The sequence below is a fragment of the Giraffa tippelskirchi genome, chromosome 7 (genome assembly GCF_054371585.1).
Source record: "Giraffa tippelskirchi isolate mGirTip1 chromosome 7, T2T-mGirTip1v1.2.pri, whole genome shotgun sequence".
Lineage (NCBI taxonomy): Eukaryota > Metazoa > Chordata > Mammalia > Artiodactyla > Giraffidae > Giraffa > Giraffa tippelskirchi.
In genome coordinates, this window is record NC_137281.1 from 146811840 (window position 1) to 146839576 (window position 27737).

Below are 27737 nucleotides of genomic sequence, written 5' to 3' on the forward strand. Positions count from 1 at the left end.
CAAAGTATTGGAGTTTCAGCTTCAGCATCAGGGCTTGGGCAGCGCCAACCACAGTTTGGCAGCAAAGGGTCGCCTGCTCGAGCAGAATCAAAACAGCCAATCAGAACGAGGACTGATGGAAACAAACCAATCGGAGCTGGGCTGAGAGTGGGGCGGGGACAAGTGGCTCAGGTAGACTCAGGTCTGCTGGGGCAGTTTCTTTGCTGCTGCTGCTGCTGTGCTGAGAGTACTCGTGCCAGGTAGGATGTCTCGTGCCAGGTAGGATGTCTCGTGCCAGGTAGGATGTAAGTGGGGGGCAGAAGAGGTAGGTATCTGTGTGGCTTCTAATTGAGAGGATCTGCACAGCTTGGAACAATGGAGATGGGATAGAAGGAAGATACCCAGGAGGCAACCTTGTAGGGAGAAAAGAGATTTCAGAGACCAAGAGAAGAGGGAGCTGGTAAAACGAAGAAAGCTTGTAGGTACAGAACGAGTGAATCGATGAACGAATGAGTGGCCACTCTGAGCCTGGCACAATGCGAGGAAGCTTTGCTTTCTAAAGTAATTCTTATAATAACTGTTGGAATAGGTAGTTTTAATCTCCATTTTGAAGGTAAGGAAACCTAAGCTGGAAAGTGTGAATTACTTGCCCATAGTCACACAGCTACTGAATAGTGAGACCAAGAAAGGAAACTCTCTCCCGAATCTAGTAAATCACCACACCTTTGCTGGCCTGGGTCAGGGCAAAATTTAAGAATAGATGTTGGATACTCTCACAGGCCCTCAAAAGCTTTGAGGAAGTCGTGCTGAGGCACTGGCAGAGCCGTTTGGAAGAGTGCTCAGGCTCTACCTTCACCGGCTCTCTTCTGGAGTTTCTGAGAGCTTCTGTGAAATGGACATAAGTTCTGTCAAAGAGGGAGGCCATCCATGCAGCTTTTCTGACCCTGAGAGCTTAAGTCTCCTGCTGAGAGAGGGTGGGAAAACAAGGAGAGGGTGAGGTGCCGGAAGTCCATTTTATTTCTTTATAGTGATAGGAGGAGCCTGGTGGGCTACAGTCCATGGGGTCGAAAAAAGTCAAACACGACTGAGTGATTTCACTTTCACTGTCTCTCTCCTGTTCCATTTCTTTCCATTTTTTCCACTGGGTTTATCATTTCCACCCACTGGATTATTTAGCCTTTTTTATACTCTTGTCAGCACACTTTGAATACAGGTAAATAAACAAAGGCAGTGCGCCAACCCTATGAAGCGTGCGTGGGGATAGATGAGCCTCAGGTATTTGGGAGAGGAGTTTATGAAATGTCTGACGGATGAAGATTAGTACAGCCCTCATGAGTAGGACACAGGTTAACTACAGAGCTTACGGTTGAAGCACAATAACCATTTGTTGTCTCCTGCTCTTTGCTTTTATTTCCAAGGCAAAAAGCCCTCTCAGGTTAGAGGGGAGCCATGATCCGATTCCTGACTGTGTTACGAAGCTGGCTGGTCATGACATCCATCATAGCTCTGGGTTACTCGCTGCAGAGCTTCCGAGACCCCACCTTTCTCTGTAAAAAGCTCTACAGTGGCAAGCCAGATCTGGGTAAGAAAGCAAAAATCTGCATCCTTTGTGAGAGTGGCCTAAATGGTGGTCCCCAGACTTGGGTGTACATCACAATAACTGCAAAAAACTGAAACCAAACAATGCACAGACGGCCACTTCCCTCTCCAGACCTAAGTACTGAATCTTTAACCCCCTGGATGGGTCACAAGAAGTTCTTTTTAGAAACTTCCCAGGTGATTCTGATGCTGCCTAAGCTAGCAAGCCTAAGCCACTAGAGTAACAGACAACGTGGATAACAATTGGTCTTTTTGCCCACAAGCTTCTCTGAATATTTTTCCCTTCATTTTACACTGCCCTCGGCAGCTGGTCTGTACAAATAGCATTACAAGGACAAGTGAGGAAACAGAGTTCCTTGGTGACTCTGATGCCTGATAGGAAACCATGAAGAAGCTTTTCATGTTAGCTTCTTTCAGAAATCAGGTCATGGCACGTATGGTTTATACCCTACATTGCATATGGAGAATTACTAATCCAAGGTCTTCTCAAACCATGACACACCCTGAGAAGATATCCAAAATCCCTCCAGGCTGGTTTCCCAAAGTGAACTTCCTCAGGCCCGTGATGGCTTCCCCAGTGTCCTGAGCCTCTCTGCTGGAGAGCGGTTGCACATTTCAGCTCGTGCTTCCTTAGTTTGATATGTGGGGTGGCTTGAGCTGCAGCACCATTTCATAGTAGCTGACAATCGTATGTCACATTTATAGCTAACCCAGATTCAGGCTCTAGCTCACATTTCTGCAACATCTAGCTATAAAATGAAAGTAAGAAGGCTACGGCTCACTTTAAACAAAGCTCAAGTACAATAGGCTTAGAGAACCTGGAAAAGTGGGTCAAAGAATTCCACTTTTCACTCTCCAGTGTTGTCCTCCAGTGATCCAGGAACTCTGTATAGATTCACAGGCTTTTAGAGGTCATCAAGCCTAGCCCTTTGAGTTTAAAATTGAGAAAGAAAAGCCCAGGGGTTATGTGATATGTCGAAGGGCATATAGCTGAGCAGAACTGTGTGTGTGAGCCTACACATGCATGCATGCACACACAGCCCAGAAATAGACCCCTCATGACCTCCTGGTACTTTGCTGTTGATAGCAGGACCCTGGAGCACCCAGCATCAGCAGCACCCTGATGCCTGCTCTGGTTAGGATTACTGAGATACTCCATTATTATATCTCACTCATAGAGAGATATATAGAAAGAGGATAGAGAAATGTCCTGTCTTTTCATCAGAAGAGCTGTCAAAATGTTTAATAAAAAATATGAAAAGAAAAAAAAGAGAATATACCTCTCCAGGATTAACCGCTAGATATTAGTTTGGGTTATGGGATTTTTTCTGAAAATGACTACCATCTAAAGATCTTTGGGATTGTGAATTTGGTGTTACTCTATGGTTTTCCAAAGGCTGAAAAATCTTAAAGGAAAGTCCTGAAAAACATTTTGGTTGTGAGTCTTGCCCTTTAAAATTTCTCTTGCTCCCCAGACTAGCAAAGGAGGTATCTTTGCTTTTTACCATAGATCAATATCGATATATTAAAATCAACAAGGCAAGGCTTTCGAAAATACCAGGGGTGTCCTGGGCCCACCTCCAGACTATGATTTAACTGATCTGGTATCCAGGTCTTGGTAATTTTATGAAACTTCTTCAGCTGATTCTAATAAATGCCCAGGGTCAAGAAACACTGTTATGATGGACTAAGATTCATACTCTCTGGACAAGATATTTAACACAGCAGTGCCAGAATGAAGCTAGCAAGAGCAGAGTGGCCCTGGCAAACACCGCTGCTTTGTTCCCTTCCCACATGTACAGGAAACCAGCCTAGTTAGAGCTTCGTTCACATAATATAGATATGAATTCAGGAGATCCAGGGACTTGGGTCTCTTAAAGACCAGGTGTGGCTGTCTAGACAGGGCACAGTATTTCTGCGTACTCTCCTGCATCAGCCTCACTGAAAGTCTGCTGACCTCGTTGGCATCTCTTATTGACAGACCGCTTGCCACCGTGTTCCCCCACACTAATCCTGATTCAGACTCACTGGGCTTCACCAACACTAGAGTGGCTTCCAGGCATACCCATAAACCACTAACCCAGGAGTTACTGCTGAAGTGGGCTGTTTGTTGGGTTTCTAGTAACTCGCACATCCAACAGTAAGTGTTTGAAAAGGAGGTGAACCAGTTTTCATCTTGTCGGAGTCTAGCCCCAGCTGGTCCAGGGGTTCCCTCAGGATGGACGGCGTCTGCGATGTGAATGAGAAGACACAGCGAGTCTTGGTGTTTTAAAGTGTCTTCTGACTTTATTATTTTCAAGACAGCTTTTATATCTTTAGTTGTACATAGAGACAAATGTAAAGTGTAAAGTCATGCCAAATCAAATCAATGGGTCAGCAGTTTTTGACCCTTATCGGAACCAGGACACTGTTTGTGTTTTTAGTTACGAAAAGTTTAAAGTTGTTTACATCCTCTTTTGGCCTGGAGGCCTGCTAACATCTGGTGGCTCTTTTATTGATAAGGGTTGATCAGCCAGGACACTTTTGCATCAGGCACAGAAAGTACCAGGGGTACATTTTTTTTAAAGAATACAGACACAGCAGATTGTGACAAAGAAAGAATTCACAAACTCAGAGTTTTAAGGTAAAACCTGTTTTCTGTATTCTATCTGATGCTTTGAGCCTAACAGAGAAGAATGTGGTCTCATAAAGTCATGGCACAGCAAGCTGAAAACAATGTAGCGCCAAGGTCAGTGCTTAGCAAAATCACCAGCTGAATTAACAATCGTCTTATTATTTGTATTAAAGCTAAACTTTTATTTATATAAATTTCTAACTATTATGCTTTCATTATATATGCTAAATATGTTAAGAACAAAAACATAGTAAGTAAATGTAGACTAAGTAACAGTTTTATAAAGTAATGCTTTTTATGTTTTCTAATGAGCCCTTTTTTTTACGAAGGGCTCTGTGCCCATTGGGGCTTTTTGTGTGGAGGCTCTCAGTATTGTTTATTGTTAAGGAGCAGTCATGCACACTAGTTCTAAAGGCACAGGTACATTTATTAAACAAACCAATATGCTAGCAAGAGGAATTTAGATTAGCATACTCTATATCCTAGATAATTTTATTAAGGTGCTACCATTTAGGGGCCTTGTCGATTGAGGTTTCAGATTGATCTATTTTAGAAGAGAATCAAGGAAAGGCCTCTTGTCTAAGTCACAGAAAATAAGAAGAGGTTTATTATAGCAAACATTAGAAAGACAGATATCATCTTTAAGGTGAGCGCCGAGGCAGCCTTTCGAGAATCCCTGAGGCCTGAGAAGCCTTGCTCGATCAGTCCTTCTCCTCATGACCTTGTCATGGGTGGGATCTCGTGAGCTGGCTCCCGGCACATTCTGGAATTCTTTCTATTCCTTCTAGTTCCCACATGCAGCATCAGAGCCTGTACTTTGCCCAGCCAAGGGGATCACAGGCTCAGCTCTCTGGCTTCTCCAGTGAAATTGGAGGAGTTTGGAGGGAACCCTGACCCACCCTTCTCAACACTTCTGCTTCTTTCTGCCACACAGTGAATGGCCTCCAAGCTCGGACCTTCAGAATCTGGTTGCTGCTCTCATCAATGGTTCGCTGCTTCTGCGCCATTGACATTCACAACAAAATGTATGTAAGGGAGGGAACAGCATCTCCCTGTGTTGGCAATGGGTGCTAAGCATAGACATCGTGGTCCTCCCTTGGAGACTTGTTTATAAATTCTGGTACATTAAAATCAACAAAGCAAGGCTTTAAAAAATACCAGGCGTTCCTCAGCCCATTCCAGAGTGTATGATTTAACTGATCTGGTATCCAGGTCTTGGTAATTTGATAAAATTTCTTCAGTTGATTCTAATAAATGCCCAGGGTCAAGAAGCACTATTATGATGGACTATGATTCCACCATATGGCCTATGATTTGATACAGTAACCTAGGATGTGAAGATAAAAGATTACTAGGTACCATTCCTTCCAGGGATAGAAAACATCACAAGCCTGAAGGTCTCTAAATCTTAAAAAATCTTTGAAATGGGCACAGCAAACTAGTTATGTTGTGATCCAGTGGCTTGCATCATATCCCTCTACTTCTTTACTAATGAGTCAGCCTTTCTTCTATTGAAGAGGTAGTGTGCTTATTCTTTTTAGAGAGGCCATGACATAGCTTATTCTCACATTCCTCCTTGAGCAGCAGGGATGAACAGACTCACGATCCATGACATCGTGAGCCCACCAGTAAACGGTTGTGTGTTTACACAGAGTCATGAAGGGAGGGTCACAGAGAACCGAGGACTCCTCTGTATTCTGCCTCTTCAGGGGACTCACACAGACTGCATGCATGTGTGTGGACACACTCATGTCCAACTCTTTGCAACCCCATGGACTGTAGCCCACCAGGCTCCTCTGCCCATGGTATTTTCCAGGCAAGAATACTGGAGCGGGTTGCCATTTCCTACTCCAGGGGATCTTCCAGACCCAGAGATGGATCAAACCTGCATCTCTTGTGTTCCTGCATTGGCAGGCAGGTTCTTAACCTCTTTGCCATGGGGAAGCCCTCATACAGACTAGTGTGGAACAATAGCCAGCAATCACAGCCCCTGGGCTAGATGGTGTTATAATCCGAACTGGCCAATGGAGGGGGCTCGAGCTTTCTTCCCAACACCAATCATCCCCTCAATCAAGGTGGGAACTTTGCTCAGGTCCCCAAGTGAGGCCACCAAAAGAGCTTCATAATAAATTTTTTTGTGTGTTAGCCAGGCCCTCAGCACCTGGTGATATTTGTTGAGCCCCTCTTATTGTACCAGGTGCTTCCACATGACATTGATTAAGTCCTAGTAGCCCTGGAAAGCAGTGATTTTTGTTGCTGATTCTGTAGATCTGCAAATTAGAGACTCAATTTGTTTAAACTGAGGAAGACTAGGACAAGTGGGATTTGAGAGCTATTAGCACTGTGACCTGTTCAACATTATTTTTTCGTATTTTTGAACCTGAAACTATGGACTACTTGTTCTAGATTGACATATATATTTTTGGAAGCATTGTGGTTTAGTGGAAACACTCTGAGGCTCAAGAATGAAAACTGGAAAATTTCTATTGGTAACTAGCTTTGAAGCAGCGAGTTTATTATAGACCTTCTCGGCATCTCAGTCCCTTCAGATATATAATGAGACTCGTGTATCTTCTCAGGGTGACTGGGAGGCAGTAAGGACTGCATAATCATTTTAACGACCTTTACCATGATGATGAATTACTGACAAGTAGAAGGGGTATATCTTTTTTTGTTGTGCTTTGGGGATGAGCCGAGACAGCTAAGACTTATCTTTACTTCTCTTACCCATTCATTCCCTTTACCCAACACAGGACAGCCGGAAATGTTGACTTCTATTGCCAACTTGTTTTTTAAAGCCTGGGATTTTGGTCCACGTGCTTCTGATATGCTCTCTGATTCTATCCCCTCCCTAACCAGAAATTTGAAATCAATTCCCAGCTGTTCTTACTTTCTGAGACAGTCTGCATTCTGCCCATTTAATGTGTATTTCTCTTAAAAAAAAACAACCTACTTTCCCTTCAAAAACAAAAAATCAACCCTTACATACATGTTTACTAAATGTGTAAAAATATGAACAGGAATGATAAAAATCAACCTTAAGATATTATTTCCTCTGGGGAGAAGGAAGGCAGGAGAATGGGATCAGGGTTGAAAAAGGATGGGGAGGAAGCTTTAACTGAACTTTGTAATATTTTATTTCTTAGGAAAAAAGTATCTGAAGCAAGAATGTCAAGATACTGAGATTTGATGTAGTAGGGTATTGGTTGCATAGAGATAAATTCTATTATGTATGAATTTTGTACATTTGAAGTATTTCATAATTTTAAATTTTTTGATTAAATAAATTAATTTGATTAATTAGATAAATTAATCATTAAATAGTTTTTTAAAAGGTACCAGCAGTCAAAGTGACCCATCATCCTATAGCTTCTGTCTTCCCCACCTCCTGGTCAAAACTGAGGAACAAGTTATCTTCCTGTGAGGTTGTCACTGTGTCCTCCCTCTGACCATTTTGCTAGGTTAAGATGCAAAGTATCTTAAGATGCGGCCCATGTTGCAACATCATCTAAAAGTCCCAGAAAGGCCCTTGCTACCCATTCCACATTCATACCCTTCATTCGGCGGCATCCATCAGATGAGCTCTGACCAGCCCTTGGCCAGACACGTGCAAAGCAGGCTTGGACTAAAGTCAAGCCAGTTTGAGTAACTAGAATACATAAGTGTGATTGGTCCAAAATTGTCTACACTACCTAGGATTGCCATACTCCAGACTCTGCTTTGCTATCGCTGGCTTCACCACCTTGCCAAGACTTGCAAAGCCACTCCGGATGGCTGGGTCATTCTCATCTCGATTTAGGAGTTGAAGGCTTCGGTTTTGCCCTAAACGTGAATAAAATTGATGTGATCTAGCAGCCAGGTCTTTCACAAGACCAAGTCTCCTTTTTCTTTAGCCCTAGTCTTTTCCTGGGGTTTGATTTGTGTATTTCAAGTTTGACCACTTTCTCCTCACTGAACAAGCTGTACCTTCAGTCCCCTTTCTGTCTGTTCCCCTGTAGGCTCTACTACATCACGCTCTGGACCTTCTTCCTCGCACTGGGGCACTTCCTCTGTGAGTTGTTTGTATTTGGGACTGGGGCTCCCACAACTGGCGTCCTGGCACCCCTCATGGTGGCAAGTAAGCATTGAGTGACCCTGGAACTCCCACAGGAGCCATCCCTGCCATAACCAGCCTTATACAAGCAATATAATAAAGCATGGTGCTTATGTCAGCCACTAATCTTGTCTGTCTGTATTTAGGCATTTCAATCCTGGGCATGCTAGTGGGGCTCTGGCACCTAGAAGCAGAACCAGGATCCGGACAGAAGAAGAGAAACTGAGGCCAACATCACCATGTCCAAGATGTCATCTCCCGCCTTTGCTCGCCTCCTCCTTCTCTATGCTCTTCAGTTTCATTTCTGCTCCATCATCCACTTCTAGCCTTTCACATTTGGATTTTTATTCTTTAATTAAAAAATGTTTAATATATTACATGCATACAGAGAGTCAGTGTCATTTAAATGTATGTAAAGAATCATTTCAGAATGAGTACTCTGTACCTCCATCCAAATCAAGGAACTGCCAGTATATCCGAGGCCCACTGTGTTCCCTTCCCCCACCCACAGCCTCTTCCGGGACCGCTTTTCCAGCCTTCTGCTTTTTCCTTTTATTTTTAACTGTCGACTTGACTTGTGTGGTGGGAACACACAAACTGTGAAACTTCAAGCTGCTGCCTTGCCCAGAGCATTGCAACCAAGGGCTGCTATTGGGGGTTTTCCACCCAGGTTGGGCTTCTCTCTGCTGCCGGACCCAAGACTCTGAACCATCCGCGGGACAAGCAGTTCTTCTAAGAAGGGCTCCCCGGCCAGTGAGTATGGCCCCTACCCTTGTGCCTACAGCTGGATCCGGGTTGGAAGGGTCTGGGCTATTTTTAGACCTTCCAGTCAGCTGTATTTGTGTAAGGAGATTTGTGATAAATAGAGAAAACTTCTTCTCCGATCAGTCCTGGTGTTTTGGCCTCCAGTAAGCCTAGAGTGCTCCTGCCCTTTTCTGAAGCCTAGCAGAGAAAGATCTCAGCTTTCTGCAGATCAAATACACCATAATGAGTAGGACAGCGCAAGACCCAGGCAAACCTGGCTGCCTTTTGCCCCTTGTTCATTCCTCATGTAGTCAAATCTTCCTCTTCTTCCAAATTCTGAGCACACAACTGAACAGCCAGAACCCTCTCTTTTTCCTTCGCAAAGAAGAAACAGGTTCTTGAGAAAGCAGAACCAGATAAGATGGAATAAACAGCCGTATGAGCATGAAAGAGCACTGGAGCCCAAGGTCAAGGCACTGGAGCAGACGGCTGCCATCCCAACACAACCCTGAGCACCTCAACCCTCGCTAGACCCTCACCCACAGTGTATAGATGCGAGAACACATTTGCTACTTCAATGACTGTTTATTGAACATTTACTCCATGCCAGACACTTGGGAAGGAAAAATGAATGAGCCAGGCAATGTCCCTGTAGTCAAGAAACAGACTGTCAACAAGCCCACACCTGAAAGAACAACTCCAGACAGTGATAAGAACTCTAGATAACCAGGTACTGTGTTTCAGAAGAGGAGGGTGGTGCACAACTTAGATCCCTGGGAAAAGCCTCTCTGAGGAGGTGGGGTCTGAGTTGAATATGTGTGAGGCAGTATTTAGGGCAGGTGGAGCAGCAGTTAGTCTTGTTCAAAGACTAAGATCAATGTAACTACAGAATGGTGAAGTTCGTAAGTGAAAGGTAGAAGATGGAAAGGGAGCAGGGGGCGTGTGAAGGGCATTCTCAATCATTTAAGGCTCTTTAAGTGAAAGGAACAAAATCTTCCTTAAACTAGCTGAAGGGATAAAGATTACATTGGCTGACAAAACTGAAAAGAGGATTTTAGGCTTCAGGAATGGTTTGGTCAGGACTCAGTTCCATTTCTCTGGAGTTCTTTTGACTCTGCCCTCCTGTGTTGGCTTCATCTACAGGCTGGCTTCCTTTATGGTACCAAAAGTGGTTGTAGCACTTCCAGGCCTCATGTGTCCACCTAGAAAAATAGCTCTATGGTAGGAACTATCTTTCCCTTATCAGCCATTGTCAGTTCAGTTCAGTTCAGTCGCTCAGTCGTGTTCGACTCTTTGCAACCCCATGAATCACAGCACGCCAGCCCTCCCTATCCATCACCAACTCCCGGAGTTTACCCAAACCCATGTCCATCGAGTCAGTGATGCCATCCAACCATCTCATCCTCTGTCCTCCCCTTCTCCTCCTGCCCCCAATCCTACCCAGCATTAGGGTCTTTTCCAATGAGTCAACTCTTCGCATGAGGTGGCCAAAGTATTGGAGTTTCAGCTTCAACATCAGTCCTTCCAATGAACACCCAGGACTGATCTCCTTTAGGATGGACTGGTTGGATCTCCTTGCAGTCCAAGGGACTCTCAAGAGTCTTCTCCAACACCACAGTTCAAAAGCATCAATTCTTCAGCGCTCAGTTTTCTTCACCGTCCAACTCTCACATCCATACATGACTACTGGAAAAACCATAGCCTTGACTAGACGGACCTTTGTTGGCAAAGTAATGTCTCTGCTTTTAAATATGCTATCTAGGTTGGCCATAACCTTCCTTCCAAGGAGTAAGCGTCTTTTAATTTCATGGCTGCAATCACCATCAGCAGTGATTTTGGAGCCCAAAAAATAAAGTCTGACACCGTTTCCACTGTTTTCCCATCTATTTCCCATGAAGTGATGGGACCAAATGCCATGATCTTTCTTTTCTAAACGTTGAGCTTTAAGCCAACTTTTTCACTCTCCTCTTTCACTTTCATCAAGAGGCTCTTTAGTTCTTCTTCACTTTCTGCCATAAAGGTGGTGTCATCTGCATATCTGAGGTTATTGATATTTCTCCCAGCAACTTGATTCCAGCTTATGCTTCTTCCAGCCCAGCGTTTCTCATGATATACTCTGCATAGAAGTTAAATAAGCAGGGTGACGATATACAGCCTTGACGTACTCCTTTTCCTATTTGGAACCAGTCTGTTGTTCCATGCCCAGTTCTAACTGTTGCTTCCTGACCTGCATACAGGTTTCTCAAGAGACAGGTCAGATGGTTTGGTATTCCCATCTCTTTCAGAATTTTCCACAGTTTATTGTGATCCACACAGTCAAAGGCTTTGGCATAGTCAATCAAGCAGAAATAGAGGTTTTTCTGGAACTCTCTTGCTTTTTCGATGATCCAGTGGATGTTGGCAATTTGATCTCTGGTTCCTCTGCCTCTTCTAAAACCAGCTTGAACATCTGGAAGTTCACGGTTCACGTATTGCTGAAGCCTGGCTTGGAGAATTTTGAGCATTACTTCACTAGCGTGTGAGATGAGTGCAATTGTGTGGTAGTTTGAGCATTCTCTGGCATCACCTTTCTTTGGGATTGGAATGACAACTGACCTTTTCCAGTCCCGTGGCCACTGCTGAGTTTTCCAAATTTGCTGGCATATCGAGTGCAGCACTTTGACAGCATCATCTTTGAGGATTTGAAATAGCTCAAGTGGAATTCCATCACCTCCACTAGCTTTGTTCATAGTGATGCTTTCTAAGGCCCACTTGACTTCACATTCCAGGATGTCTGGCTCTAGGTGAGTGATCACACCATTGTGATTATCTGGGTCGTGAAGATCTTTTTTGTACAGTTCTTCTGTGTATTCTTGCCACCTCTTCTTACTATCTTCTGCTTCTTTTAGGTCCATATCATTTCTGTCCTTTATCCAGCCCATCTTTGCATGAAATGTTCCCTTGGTATCTCTAATTTTCTTGAAGAGATCTCTAGTCTTTCCCGATCTGTTGTTTTCTTCTATTTCTTTGCAGTGATCGCTGAGGAAAGCTTTCTTATCTCTCCTTGCTATTGTTTGGAACTCTGCATTCAGATGGGAATATCTTCCCTTTTCTCCTTTGCTTTTCACTTCTCTTCTTTTCCCAGCTATTTGGGAGGAGGGACAGGAGGAGGGGGCAGCCTGGGACTGGGAGCTGGGCTGGGGACGTGGATCGGGGGAATCTGAGGGGCAGGGAGGTGGGGGCTGACTTTGAGGTGCTGTGGTTGTGGGGTTGGGGGGTGAGATGTGAGTGAGAGACGGGGGCCCTGGGCAGGGTGTTGGGGTGGGGGAGCTAATGGGGGAGGCTGAGACAAGAGCAGACAGAGGAAGGGGCTGCGGGGAAGGGGGCACAGTGAGGGCGGCCCTAAGAGTTAAGGGAGGAATGCAGAGGAGCAAGCTGCGGGTAAGGGATCCCATTGGGGTTGGCCAGAAAAGGGGCTGGAGGAAGGGCAGTAATGGGGAGAGACGGGGCTGGGTGACCCCTTCCCGGAGGGGCCTGGCTGTCCTCCTGGGACTGGACAGCGTGCGTGCTAGCCTCGGCTGGGTGGCTGCCCTTGTGTTGCTCATGTCTGAAATGAGCTCACTCACCCCTGGTGCATGGTTCATACCCCAAAGGAGATCAGTCAGCGAGTCTGCAGGCTAGAAAGCCATTTGTGCTCTCCCGCTGGGCAGGTAAAGGAGATATTAGGAGCACTGGGGACTAAGAAGCACATTAAAGAGTGAGAAATGAGAGGCGGAGGGACCAGGAAGCTGAGTTGTCACAGGGACATCTGTAACAGCAGAGACATGGGGCTGTGCTTAGACTCTAGAGGCATCTGCAGTATCCGCAAGTTGTCGTGCGTGAGAAATTTGACACAGGCAGCCTCCAACATGGTCCCGATCATTACCGTGGAAAACGTGATGGTGTTTATTAGGAAAATGTGGATGCTTCCCAGCCCCAGGAAGAGGGGAAGCAGGTCCCTCACTTCTACAGGCCCCTGATTCTCAGGATATATGAGTTAACTTTCACATGCTGCTGGACTCATCTCCTGGCTAATTGCCCCTCTCCTTAAGGGAACTGGCCCTCCTCCAATCCAATGTGGCCCCCATGGAATTGGCTCCCTTGACCCCATGGTCATGGTTGATGAGTCTAGGACTGGGCTAGTATTCTGTGAGTTTGTATTTAGTCAGAACATCATGGCAGCCTTTCTCAGGCAGCTGAAGATGTCAAAAGGTGAAACTTCAGCATGCAGAAAACTAGTCTTCAGGAAGAGAGACAAAGAAAGCTGACACGCAGGATGCTATGAACTGTTTGTGTGTCCAAAATTTATCAACTGAAACCTCACTCCCCCCACATGTGATGGTGTTAGGTGGTGTGTCCTGTACGAGGTGACTGCGTCATGACGGTGGAAGCCTCATGAATGGGATTAGTGCCTTTTTTTTTTTTTAAATAAATTTATTTATTTTAGTTGGGGGCTAATTACTTTACAATATTGTAATAGTTTTTGCCATACATTGACATGAATCAGCCATGAGTTTACATGTGTTCCCCTTCCTGGACCCCCCACCCACCTCCCTCCCCATCCCATCCCTCTGGGTCATCCCATTGAGGGATTAGTGCCTTTATATAAAGGACCCCAGAGAGCTTCCTCGCCCCTTCTCTATGTGGGGACACAGCAAGAGAAGTCTCCTAGGATCAGGAATTGGGCCTCACCAGAGATGGAATCTGCCGTCACCTAGAACCTGGGACCTCCCAGCCTGTAGCACTAATTGTGAGAAATGAGTTTCTGCCATGTGTAAGGTATGTTGGTTACAGCAGCTCAGAGGGACTGAGACACAGGGAGACGGAGGGAAGGAAAGAGTCCTGAGTGCCACCCAGCCCTGGCTGGGGCAGTTCCCAGGGCATCAGGCATGTTCTGCTCTTTCTGCCCCTTGCCTGGTCACCTCCTCCTTGAAGTCTGAGCTACCCCACTGCCCTCAAAACACACTCCCCTTGTGCCTAAGCTGGTTCAAGTTGGGCTTCTGTCATCTGCAGTCAAAGTAACAGTAAAAGGAAAAGATGCTTGCAAAAATTAGGCTGCAGTCAGCATTCTTGGTCTCCCTTTTGAGATGCCAGGAGGCACTTTCAAGGCTGCTTGGAGCTCAAGGTAGCTGGTGGCATTAACTGCAGGGACCTCACCTAGCTATCGACTTGGGAAAGCTGCAGGGAATCCGTAAATCCTTGGGTTTCATTTTGGACTTGTTTGTTTCTTCTAGTTACTCATTTACTCCCAGAATTAAGGTGAACCTGAGCCAAGTGTCCCACTTGAAGCCTCGAGGTTGTGTGAAGCCAGAGAGTGAAACCTGAGAGGATTTACTGTCCATTCAAATTTCATTATTGGATTTTCATGGGAATCACACTCTGATTTCAGCCAGCTTCTGGAGCCTCTGGACCCTGCAGAGCCTGAGGCAGCTTCAGGAAGGGGTGGGAGGCCCAAAGAGAAGCAGGAGAGAGAAACAGGAGGTGCGGGTATAATGCAGGCGCTTTTCCTGTACAATTTGTCTCTGCAAGATTTCCAGGAGGAGGCCGTTCCCCTCCCTCCAAGGGCATCATCCTGAGTCCTCCCTGTGCCTCCCTTTCCCCATCCAATCCCGTCCAGCCCTCGCTCTCACTGCCCACTGCTCCCCTTCCTACTGCTGTTGCCCGTGTTCCGTTCATAAGCTCCATTCTCACCTGGGTGACACAGCGGCCTCAGGAGAGGTCTCTCTGTCCCCTCGGTCACCGCCCACCCCAACTGGCTTCTCCAGGAAGCAGCCAGAGCAGCCTCTCCCAGTGACAAAGCTGACCCTCCTCTGCCTCATACCTCTCGGTGGCTCCCCTGTGTTCTCAGGATAAAGCGAAAAGTCCTTGATGATTCCTGCAGCACTAATGGCTGCCTCCTTTCAGTCTTATCTTCACTCTCACTCTGCTCCAGTCACATGGACTTTAACTACATGAAGAACTAGCTCCCTCCTGCCTCAGGGCCTTTGCATGCACTGTTTCCTCTGCCTGGAATATCCTCACCCTCCCTTTCACTTACTTAGTTCTCAGTCTTTCTTATGATCTGCTTTGAGATCTAGTTCACCTGTTTTTCTTTATAAATTCTTACAATTAACTCTTATAGTACTTAATCCCAATTTTATTTACAGGTGTGACTGTTTGACTGCTGGCTGTCCTCCCAAGAGTGTAAGCTCTCGGCATGGAGGACATCTGTTTTGCTCACAACTGGATGTCAGTTCCTACACACCATGGGCTTTCTGTAGATTATGCACATACACACACACAAGTCTTTTTTATTTATTTATGTTTATTGAAGTATAGTTCCTTGTAAATGGTTGCTTGCTTGAGGAGGGGCCCACTGTAGTGCCAACCAATGGCTGAGCAGGGCTGCTATAGCTCAGATCTGTGCCAGTGCTATTACAGTATGGCCATTTAACAGTATTAATTGTTCCATTCCAACAACATGGGGTATCTTCCCATTTCTTTGTTTTTTTTGCTGTTAATTTTTTTTACTTTTTAAAATTAGTTTATTTATTTTTTAACTTTACAATATTGTATTTGTTTTGCCATACATTGACATGAATCCACCATGGGTGTACATGTGTTCCCCTTCCAAAACCCCCCTCCCACCTCCCTCCCCATTCCATCCCTCTGGGTCATCCCGGTGCACCAGCCCCAAGCACCCTGTATCGTGCATCCAACTTCCCACTTCTTTGAAACATCTTCCTTTATTAATGTTTTATATTAAATAGTTCTCACCACAAAGTTTTTCACCTCCTTGGTCAGGTTTATTCCTAAATGTTGGTCTTTTTTTGGAGCAGTGTTAAAAGATATTCCTTTTGTTAACATTGTTGTTATTGTTGTTCATTCACTAAGTCCGACTCTTTGCGACCCAATGGACTGCAGCACACCAGACTTGCCTGCCCTTCACTATCTCCCAGAATTTGCTCAAACTCATGTCCTTTGAGTTGGTAATGCCATCCCAACCATCTCATCCTCTGTTGTTCCTTTTCTGATATTTCATTGTTGGTGTAAAGAAATGAAAATGATTTCTGTTTGTTAATTTCATATCCTGCTACCTTGCTGAATTCTTTTATCAGTTCTAGCCCTTTTTATGTGTAGTCTTTAAGGTTAAAAAAAAACCTTTTTAATATCACCTTCCTCTTGTCTCATGTTTTATAGTTAGGTCTTGTGTTAATGGAGCAACTTTTAAAATTTTCTAATGATTAGGAAGTACTCAAAATATATCAAAATGCCTGAAAAACAACAGAGTGGACACCCACAAACATACACAAGGAAGCAAAATGGGACCCAGATGGATAAATGGACATTTTCCTTAGAGAGGGGCTGGTACCATTTGTGGCCTCTCTAGATACAGCCTTGATTTCCAGGGAAGTGAAAAATTGATTTTAAACTGAAATAGTACTGGGGCAGGCAGGAGTTATAGCAGTCCCATTCAGCCATTGGTTGGTGCCCCAGTGGGCCCCTCCCCCAGGCAAGCAACCATTTTAGAGCAACTGTCAAGCAGTGACCATTTGTGGTCCTGCTTAGTGATTGGTCAGTGCTACAGTGAGCTCCTCCCCCTCTCAGTGTTTTGTATAAAAAGAGCCCAAATTTGGTCTGAGGAGAGATGGTTTTCTGAGATGTTAGTCTTCCATCTTTTCGGTCTGCTAGCTTACTGATTACAATCATTACTCCTTGTTCCCAGACCTTTTCTTCTGCTTTACTGACCTGTCCTTCAGGGAGCGGAACTGCTTGGGCTTGGGCTTCGTAACAAAACCATGTCCCCAGGGCAGAGCCTGGCATCCTCACATTCAGGCAGGAGGCTCTCATCCCATCCTCTCTTCTAAGAAGAAGGGGTCTCCCTTCTGCCTTGGGCCTCAGCAGGCCCTGTCCACATCCCCTTCAAGGATGGACTGGGAGACTCTCTGTATTGAGGGCCCTAGAGAGGAGAGGAATCCATATTCAGACTCAGCACAGGAGTGCCCCCCAACCATGGTCTCCATGAGATGGAGGCAGTGGGCAACTCCCATAGGGGAGGCACCTCAGGAAAGAGAAGGACAAACAAAATAAACAGAGGAGATGGGAACACAGGGAACAAGCTGTGTAATAGGGCAGGGGCAGGTATGCAGGTGTTAGTAAGCTACCATCAGCAGTCTCCCTCAGCCAGTGGTCAGTGTTGCGGCAGGCTCCTCCCCGAAGCAAGCAACCATCAGTGAGCAACTGTTAACGAGTGACCACTAACAGTCCCTCTCAGTGATTGGTTGGCATTGCATTGGGCCCCTGCCCATCACCTTCCTTTCTGTAAAAGGAGCCTGGGTTGGGACAGAGGGAAGATGGTTTTATGAGACCGCCATCTTCTTGGTCTGCTAGCTTTCTGATTAAAGTTGTTATTCCTTGCCCCAACAAATCATTTCCCGATGTATTGGCCTGTCATGTGGTGAGCAGAGCAAGCTTGACTCAATAACAATTTCAGCAAAGCCAGACAAGAACCCTGCTGCTTGTGGCCAGCTGGTCCTGGTTGAAGAATTTCAGGTAAGGCCCGAGCAGCTGCTGGAACCACTTGTCCTGATAATCTTCCCTTCAAAATTCCCTGAAGCATCATCAGCTACCCCAGCGCTTGGCAGTCAGAGCAAGAAATCGACATTTAGGAGTTCCAAGAGTAGGGCAAGTTGCTCTGCTCTGTACAACCAGGAACATTCTCTCCTTTCAGTTTGGGTTTATCTTTTAAGGGAAAAGACAATTTGTTTCACAGTTGATTGTGATTCCCTGTTGTTGAGGTCCTTTAATGGACCAGAACTTGGGGGTACAGAGTCAACCCATAAGAAAGTGAAAGAAGGAAGAAAAAAAGGCTGAGCCGCATGAAGGGGATAGAGAGAGAGAGAGGCAGAACACGGGGACCAGTGCTCTGATGGAACAAAGGCATTTATTTAACATATTGTGGGCATATATATATTCTCTTACAGATAGCCCTTTTTAGCAGAGACAGGGATCAAAAATCTAACAAGTCATCTGGAAAGCCAGAGGCTAGAATCATTCTCAAGAGAGGGTTTGTAAAAATTACTTTACATATCAGAAGGGAAGAGAGTTGTAAACGGCTGCTGTTCACAATATGGAATCTCCATACGAATGAGATACACGAATTTCTATTATCCCCGAAAGCTGGCTTGCCAGCTCTCTAGCACCTGTATTCAGGTGCTGTTAAGGAACATAGAATTCATGCAAGACTGAAAACAGCACACAGGAAGCCTCCTGTTAAATGTATCCTGACAACTCCCCCTGTTTTATTATATTGGTAAAAAAGGTCCTGACCATATGAGTTTGTTTAGTATAAACCAATCTTATAGATCAATCATCTATATCTATAGATCTAGATCTATATATAGTTATAGATCTAGATCTATAGATCAATCATAGATCAATCAATCCATCCTAAAAGAGATCAATCCTGGGTGTTCATTGGAAGGTCTGATGTTGAAGCTGAAGCTCCAATACTTTGGTCACCTCATGCGAAGAGTTGACTCATTGGAAAAGACCCTAATGCTGGGTAGGATTGGGGGCGGGAGGAGAAGGGGACGACAGAGGATGAGATGGTTGGAGGGCATCACTGACTCGATGAACATGGGTTTGGGTAGACTCTGGGAGTTGGTGATGGACAGAGAGGCCTGGCGTGCTGCAATTCATGGGGTCGCAGAGAGTCGGACATGACTGAGCGACTGAACTGAACTGAATCTTATAGAAAGGCAACGGTAAACAACAAATAAAGTCACCAAGACAAACACCAAATTTACAGTTTGAGACCCGATACTGTGAATAATATTTTGAAATCAACCTTGTGGTTTTAGCCCAGATAATTAAACTGCTAGTTGCTCAGCTGAAGTCTCTAGATTAGTGGAAGAAGGCAGACGTTTTAACAAGGCGTTCTTTTTGTACATACAGAGAGACATTATTATGTTTGTTTCATAAATGAATTTTGATTTGTACCCAGCTGTAGGTACTATAATTAGATTGAACAGGAGTAACACAATATTGAGTAGAATCACAATCACAATCAAAAGGGAATCATTTCTTAAGACGTATATAGTTAGCAATTACTACAGGTTACGGAAGATAAAGTCTTATTAGCATGTCCTTGTAAAATGTCCGTTCCAAGTTTCAGGTTTTAGGTGCTCGCAACAGGTTTCCAGGTGTCTTGTAGTTTACGCCCAATCTGTTTATTGATTTGAAGGCGAGGTGGGGAGATTTTTCTGTTAAGTCACTCAAGAAGTCCTTTGTCATGGTAATGAATTCTTTCCCTAAGGTTTTTGTAGTGTAACCATGGTTTACAATTTAAGCAAAGTCTTTTTTGGGAGGCAGGGCGAAAGCCGAAGTTTGTCGGAATTCTATTGGTCCCATGCACGAAGGAGAAGGAAGGACTTCATACCCTAGAGAAATGTTAATTAGTTTTTCTTCTACTTCAGGGTGTGAGGGCCCTTTAATGCTCTAGGAAGAGGACATATGTATAGAGCCATTGGTAGAACAATTGATCTTCTCTTCATCCATTTTATCACCTGTAGTAAAAAAAGGGGTTGGGTATGAATGATTAATTTCCTCGGGCGAAGGGGTGGCACAAGCACCCAAGCTAAGCATGGCTAGGAAAATGTTTTTTGGATTCTGCGGCATTCCCTGTGGAGAGAACAAATTTTTAGCTCAATTAGTAAGGGTTTTTATTTGTCCCCAAGTGGGGAGGTTATAAGGTTGATGTTGCCTAGGGTGGCGCTTCCTGGAGATCTTTAGAGCTGCCATGGCCCGTATTGGAATTTCTTCCTCCTGGGGTTTTTGTTGTTTCGTTTCTGTATTGAAGGCTGGGGGCCCCCTTGGGTCGAATTTTCCGAAGGGGGAGCCATGTGAGCTCATTGGATCCATCTGGGGAGACACAAGAATACCCCTTTCCCTGTAAAATTAGTTTCCCGGATTTCCATTGTTTTGTTGAGAAGTGTCCTTCAATTCCTCAAAATGTTTTTCTGCTCTTGTTAAAATCTCTCCCTGTGGTAAGTTTAAAAAATTTAAGACAAATAAAGCTGTATTAACAATAGTTACAGGTTTAGAAAATATCTTATGCTGGAATCTAGTGACGTCTGCTTTAGATAAGGACGAAAGTAGTGTGTCTGTGTATTCCCCCCCTTTTTAACTTTTTTGTTTGCAATTTTAGTGTGTGATGTGCTCATTCAACTATACCTTGTGCCTGTGGATTATAAGGAATACCTGTAATATGTTTAATAGAGAATGATTGTAAAAACTGTTTAAAGTGCCTAGAAATATAGGCAGGGCCATTGTCTGTTTTAATAGAACTAGGAGTTCCCATTATCGCAAAACAAGCTAGTAAGTGAGTAACGAGGTGTTGTGCAGCTTCACCCCAAAGAGGTGTGGCCCAAATAAAAGAAGAATTGGTATCAATACAGACGTGTAAGAAAGAAGAAGGAGAAAGCTCAGGGCACTGGGTGACATCCATCTGCCATAATTCATGAGGTTGCAAACCGCCAGGATTAATTCCTTGTGTGATGGGTCGAAGATATAAGGGTCTACAAGTGGAGCATTTATTAATAATTTCTTTAGCCTGGTGGTATGGGATTTTCCATAGCTGGTGTAGGGAGCCAGCGTTATTATGTAACAGAACGTGCTGTTCCTCTGGAGTAGCAAAAGAAACAAGTTTGTCAGCTTGTACATAAGTCATAGGGCCGGGAAGACACAGGAGTGTGCTCGCATATGGGTAATATAAATGGGATAAGTGTGGTTTCTGATTAAGGATTGCAATTCGAAAAAAAGTTGTTGAATAATAGGTTGATTGGAGTTTATGGTGGAGGTTGCTATATTTTTTTAATACAGAAACTGAATATAAGGAATCAGAGACTATATTAATGGGGTAAGGATGCAGGCAAATGACTTGAATAAGAGCATACAATTCATTTTGTTGAGCGGAATGAAATGTAGTATAAAAGGCTTTATATTCCTTAAGAGACCAGAATGAAACTTTGGCATTTTTAGTCCCATCTACATAAAAGACCTCAGCTTGTGGTATAGGCTGAGCTGATAACGCGGGAAATATTAAATTCAGTATTTTTGAAGAAATTCCACAGCTTACCAGAAGGATAATGAAATGAAATTTCTCCAAAATATTCCAGAAAAGCTACTTGGAAATCGGTAGAAGTTTGTAATGCATTCTCAAATTGAGATTTATTGATAGGTATTACAATTTTATGAGGATCAGAGCCAATTAGAGTTTTAGTCCTGTTTCTACCATTGATAATAATTAGAGCAATTAGATCAAGATAGGGTGTAAGTGACTTTATTCCCCTAAAACGGGTAGAGATCCATTCTGTTGGATGCTCTTGTTGAGCAAGAAGCCCTGTGGGAGAATGGAGAGAGAGGGGAGTATAAATAAATCTAGAGGTAAATCTAGTCTGATGCAAGCAAGAAACTGTTGTTGTAATTTATTTTGTACTAAATCGAGTTCCTCTCGTGCCTCTTGAGAAACTGAACAAGGGCTATTTAAATCGGGATCTCCTTTTAAAGTATTGGACTTCCCTGGTGGCTCAGAAGGTAAAAGTTTCTGCCTCCAATGCGGGAGACCCGGGTTCAATCCCTGGGTCGGGAAGATCTCCTGGAGAAGGAAATGGCAACCCACTCCAGTACTCTTGCCTGGAAAATCCATGGACGGAGGAGCTTGGTGGGCTACAGTCCATGGGGTCGCAAAGAGTCGGACACGACTGAGTGACTTCACTTCACTTTAAAGTATTAAATAGGTTATTCAATTGGTAATCAGCAATGCCTGAGGAAGGTCTAATCCAATTTATATCACCTAAGAGTTTTTGAAAATCATTTAAGGTTGATAATTTATCAGGACGGATTTGGGTTAGCTGAGGAGTAATCTGTTGTCGATTAACAACGAACCCCAAGTAATGGTAAGGTGTAGAGGTTTGAATTTTGTCAGGGGCAATAATTAACCCAGAGTCTTTTAAGCATAATTGAGCTATGTCAAACATGTGTTGTGTTTCTAAGACAGATGGAGCTGAAAATGATATGTCATCCATAGAGTGAATAACAAGAAAGTTAGGAAATTGTTTTCTCACAGGCTCAAGGGCTTTAGCTACGTAGTCCTGACACAAGGTGGGAGAACGCATCATCCCTTGTGGCAGCACGGTCCATTGGTACTGTTTATGAGGCCCGATATGATTAGGATAAGGGAGAGAGAAGGCGAATCTCTCTTGATCTAAAGGGTGTAGAGGTATATTAAAAAAGCAATCCTGTAAATAATAATAATGTGCCAATTTTGAGGAATAGTAGTAGGTGATGGCATTCCTGGTTGTAATGCACCCATAGGTTTCATGGATGCATTAACTTTTCTAAGGTCTGTTAGGAGACGCCATTTGTTAGATTTCTTTCTTATAACAAAAATAGGAGAGTTCTGAGGAGAACAAGGTTCCTCAATATGTCTTAATTCTAGTTGTGTATATATAAGTTCTTTAGCTGCCTGTAATTTCTCTTTCGTGAGGGGCCACTGCTCTGTCCAAATCGGCTTGTCATTTTTCCAAGTTATTTTAATACATGCATTATTTGTTAAATGAGCAGTGGCCCCTAGGAAAAATGTGGAATATGAATTTGAGTCTGCCATTGCATAAGTAAGTCTCTCCCTATTAAATTAAGGGGGGCATCTATCACATAAGGTTTTAGTGTTGCAGGTTGGCCTTCTGGTCCCTCACATGGATATATTTGAGTACTTTGATAAACCTCCTGTATTTTAGTTTGAGAAATTCCTGCAATTTGGCAAGAGATTTGTTGTATAGGCCAAGATTTGGGCCATAAATGTTTGGAAATGATAGTAATATCAGATCCAGTGTCAAGGAGACCAGAAAATTTTTTACCATTAATTTTGATATCAATATTCAGTCGGGCAAATTCAGATATTAACAAAGTCCACAAGGATTGTTTTTGATCCATACTGCCGAATCCGCCCGTCCGTACATCTTTAGAAGAGTTAATAGAAATGTAAGGTAAAAGAAGTAATTGAGCAATTTTGTCCCCCTTTTTGAATCGCCATAAAATCTGGGATGACATCATAAGTTGAATTTCTCCTCTATAATCTGAATCAATTACTCCAGGATGAACAGTAATTCCTTTAGAAGTCAAACTAGATCGGCCAAGTAAAAGACCGAAAGTTTGTGGGGGCAGCGGTCCAAACAAACCCGTAGGTATTCTAGATGGGACTGCCTGAGGGTAAAGCAGAAAGTCATTTATGGCTGGTAGGTCGACGGCAGCACTGCCGGATGTTGAGGGTTTGGGGGAAAAGATGGAATTTGCCCCTGGTTTTTGTTGAAGGGGACCTGGGGGGTCCCCTGCTTGGAGTTTCCCGGAACAGGTTTCCCTTCAATGTCAAATTTAGATTTACAGTCTTTGGCCCAATGCATTCCTCTACCACAGCGAGGACAGATATTGAAAGGCTTTTTATCAGCCTTCTTAGGGCAATCCCTTTTAAAATGGTTTTTATCTCCACATGTAAAACATCCTTCATTTCCCTTTTTAAGGGCAGCAACCATTGTTTCAGCTAGCATTTGCATCTTTTGAGTTTCTGATCCTAGATTGCGACAAGGCTTCAAATAATCTATAACAGTCCCTGTCTCTCGAATAGGAGCTATGGCCTTTTGGCGTTCCTGATTTGCATTCTCATAAGCAAGTAGTTTCTCTAGTTGTTTTTTAGCTTCATCTCCAATTACAGTATAGGAAATAGCAGCTTGTGATCTAGCTAAAAAATCAGCATATGCTTCATTAGGTCCCTGCAATATTTTAGTGTAGCTACCTGTAGGTTCCCCTTGAGGAGTTATTCGCTCCCAAGCTTCAAGGGCCATGCTCTTACTTGTTCATATAGCAACGGAGGGCACTGTATTTGAGCTTCTAAAGCGTCAAATGGTCCCGTACCAGTTAACATCTCAAAAGTAATTTGATTTTAGGGAGCGCCAGCTCCAGCATTTCTGTTAGCATGATCTCTGGCTGTGTCATGAAACCACATTGTCCACTGCAGATATTCTCCTGGTTTAAGGAGAGCTTTTATTAAAGTACGTCAATCACGGGGAACAAAATTTCCCCGAGTGCATGTAATAGAATTTAGAAGTACTTTAGTAAAAGGTGAATGTGGGCTGTACATAGTTATAGCCTTTTTTATTTGTTGCATATGATAAAAGTTCATAGCCTCATGTTGAGGTATTACGTGCCCTTGAGCATCAGGATTTCTTAAAACTGGAAAAGCGGAAAAACTATCGGCTTCGGAGATTTGTGATTGAGAAGCCAGCCATTCAGAAAACCTCTGTCGCGAAGGAGATTGCTTAGGGGAGTCGTTGCTAACATCATTAGGTTCTAGCAAAGGAGAGGCTTTAAAATTGGTGTCTGCTGGCGTACGGGGAGAGCTTGGAACAACCGAGGGAGGGTTAGTTTATATATTATGTTGTTCTAATTGGGCCTATTGTAAGGTTTCATCTTTTAGTTCATGTTCATGTACTAAGTATTCTGCCTGTTGCTGAACATCAGGAGGGCCAGGGTTAAGTGGCAGAAGCACAGTTTCAATAAGAGCCCACAGAGGCCAGAAATCTGTGGGAGTGTCTTTCCCCCGCCTGGCGGCTCGCTTAACATTTTTTCTAACCTGATGCCAGACTTCTAAATCAGTACTGCCTTCCTCAGGGAACCAAGGGTTACATTCAACCACTGTTTGAAGGCAAGCCTCTATATCCTGGTGCGAAACTGAAAATCCCTGAGCTTTAAATAATTGATAAAGAAAATTAGAAAAGTGATGGCGCTTTTCCTCCGTAAAATCTATGTCGAAAATATTTAACAGCCTGCACAGGCTCGCCGTAATACCCATGTCTTTAGTACTTACCAGCTTCAATAAGCTTTCCAGGGTCACTCTGCCCGACCTGCCGTATCGCAAGTCCCTGTTCTGGCGTGCCAATTGTTGTGGTCCTTTAATGGACTGGATGGTCTTGATCCCTGTCTCCTGTACAATGTCACGAACCTCTGTCCATAGTTCATCAGGTACTTTGTCTATCAGATCTAGTCCCTTAAATCTATTTCTCACTTCCACTGTATAATCATAAGGGATTTGATTTAGGTCATACCTGAATGGTCTAGTGGTTTTCCCCACTTTCTTCAATTTAAGTCTGAAGTTGGCAATAAGCAGTTCATGATCTGAGCCACAGTCCGCTCCCGGTCTTGTTTTTGCTGACTGTATAGAGCTTCTCCATCTTTGGCTGCAAAGAATATAATCAATCTAATTTCGGTGTTGACCATCTGGTGATGTCCATGTGTAGAGTTTTCTCTTGTGTTGTTGGAAGAGGATGTTTGCTGTGACCCGTGCCTGTTTATTGTGCTTTTCTTAGTACATCTCTGGAGAAAGAAATGGCAACCCACTCCAGTACTCTTGCCTGGAGAATCCCATGGATGGAGGAGCCTGGTGGGCTACAGTCCGTGGGGTCACAAATAGTCAGATACCACAAGTCATTTCCAGATCTCTTTCCCACAAACTATCTTCTCCCTGAAAGTAGGGATTTATGTCTCTTTACCTGTATATTTCCTCAGCAGTGGCAGGTATTATAGCCTGGAGTAGGTACTCCAACCTGACTGTTGTTAGATGGGTGATTGAATGAATGGATAGATGGATGTTTACATGAGTCTTACTACCTGAGTCACTCCCCAACCAAACCTTCAACTGCTAACTGGGCTCCTTTTTTACCTGAATGCAATACAACATCAGGTATGGTAAGAAGCAGATGTGTCCAGGCGTGTACTTCAACTGGAAATATGAAAGAAGAGACCTGATGTATCTGGACTTGGGGCATTTTTATACTAAAAAATTGTTTTCCTGAAATTCAAGTTTAACTGGGTGTACTGCATTGTAGTTTTTATGTTTTTTGTTTATTTGTTTGCTCACACAGCATATGGGATTTTAGTTCTCTGACCAGGGATTGAACCCACATCCCTCTTACATTGGAAGGCAGATTTTAACCACTGGACCACCAGAGAAGTCCCTGTTGGGAGTTTTAAGTCACTGTTTTAATTTCAGTACTTGTAATTGGTCTGTTCATATTTTCTACTTTTTCCTGGTTCAGTTTTAGAAGGTTGTGTCTTTCTAAAAATTTGTCCATTTCTTCAAGGTTGTTCATTTATTGGCATATAGTTTTTTATAGTAGTCTCCTTATGAAACTTTGTATTTATGTGGCATCAGTTTGTTGGAGAAGGAAATGGCAACCCACTCCAGTAATCTTGCCTGGAGAATCCCAGGGACGGGAGCCTGGTGGGCTGCCGTCTATGGGGTCACACAGAATCGGACACGGCTGACCTGACTTAGCAGGCATCAGTTTTAACTTCTCCTCTTTCATTTCTAATTTATGATTTTGTGTTCTTTAACTTTTTTCGTGATGAATCTAGCTAAAGGTTTATCAATATTGCTTATCTTTTCAAAGAACCAGCTTCAAAGTCCCTACTATTATTGTGTTACTGTCAATTTCTCCTGTATGGTTGTTACCATTTGACTTATGTATTGGGGTGCTTCTATGTTGAGTGCGTATATATGTGTATATAATTTTTATATATCCCTTGATCATTATGTAGTGTCCTTCTTTGTATCTTGTAATATTCTTTATTTAAAGTCTATTTTTTCTGATATGAGTATTGCTCTAGCTTTCTCTTGATTTCCATTTGCATGGGATATTTCTTTTTCCATCCCCTCCCTTTCAGTCTGTAGGTGTCCCTAGATCTGAAGTGGGTCTCTTCTCTTGTAGACAGCATATATATGGGTCTTGTTTTTGTGTCCATTCAGCCAGTCTATGTCTTTTGGGTGGAGGATTTAATCTATTTACATTTAAGGTAATTATCAATTCGAATGTTCTTATTGCCATTTTGTTAATTGTTTAGGATTTGTTTTTGAAAGTCTTTTTTCTTCCCTTCCTCTTTTATTCTCTTCTCTTGTGATTGGATGTCTCTCTATAGTGATGTGTTTGGATTGCTGTTTTTGTTGTTGTGTATCTATTATAGATTTTTGGTTTGTGGTTTTCATCGCTTTTGATATAGCAGTCTATATATATACAAGGTTGTTTTAAGTTGCTGATCTTCTGATTTCAAGTGCATTTCCAATATCCTGCATTTGTATGCTCCTCATGATTGCTGGTTTTGATATCGCATGTGTGTGTGGATTATTTCCTACCTTTATGTTTGTCTTTACGAGTGAGCTTCCCCATTTGCAATTTTCTTGATTCTAGTTGCCTTTTCTTTTTTTTCCTGCCTAGAGAATTCCTTTAGGATTTGTTATAACACTGGTTTGGTGGTGCTGAATTCTTTTGGCTTCTGCTTGATATCTCCATCAAATCTGAATGACCTGTCTAGGTGGTGTATTCTTGGTTGTAGGTTATTCCTTTTCATTACTTCAAATATATTATGCCATTCCCTTCTGCCCAGCAAAGTTTCTGCTGAAAAATCAGCTGATAACCTTATGGGAAAGATTGAGGGCAGGGGAGAAGGGGTAACAGAGGATGAGATGGTCGGATAGCATCACCAACTCAATGGACATGAGTTTGAGCAAACTCCAGGAGATAGTGTAGGACAGGGGAGCCTGGCATGCTGTAGTCCATGGGGTCACAAAGAATTGGATATGACTTAGCAACTGAACAACAA

General features: G+C 43.5%; 2 protein-coding genes across 2 annotated transcripts in view; both read left to right on the forward strand.

Annotated features, from left to right (window-relative positions):
• LOC145513862 (choline/ethanolamine transporter FLVCR2-like) overlaps positions 1–27737 on the forward strand; it is a 68091-nt gene that overhangs the window by 26232 nt on the left and 14122 nt on the right. The window lies entirely within an intron of this gene.
• On the forward strand, positions 1405–8511 carry LOC145513318 (ergosterol biosynthetic protein 28 homolog). The gene is made up of 4 exons (XM_081509342.1): positions 1405–1561; positions 5127–5217; positions 8191–8309; positions 8432–8511. The coding sequence occupies exons 1-4, from the start codon at positions 1429–1431 to the stop codon at positions 8509–8511; spliced, it is 423 nt and encodes a 140-aa protein (XP_081365468.1). The 5' UTR covers positions 1405–1428.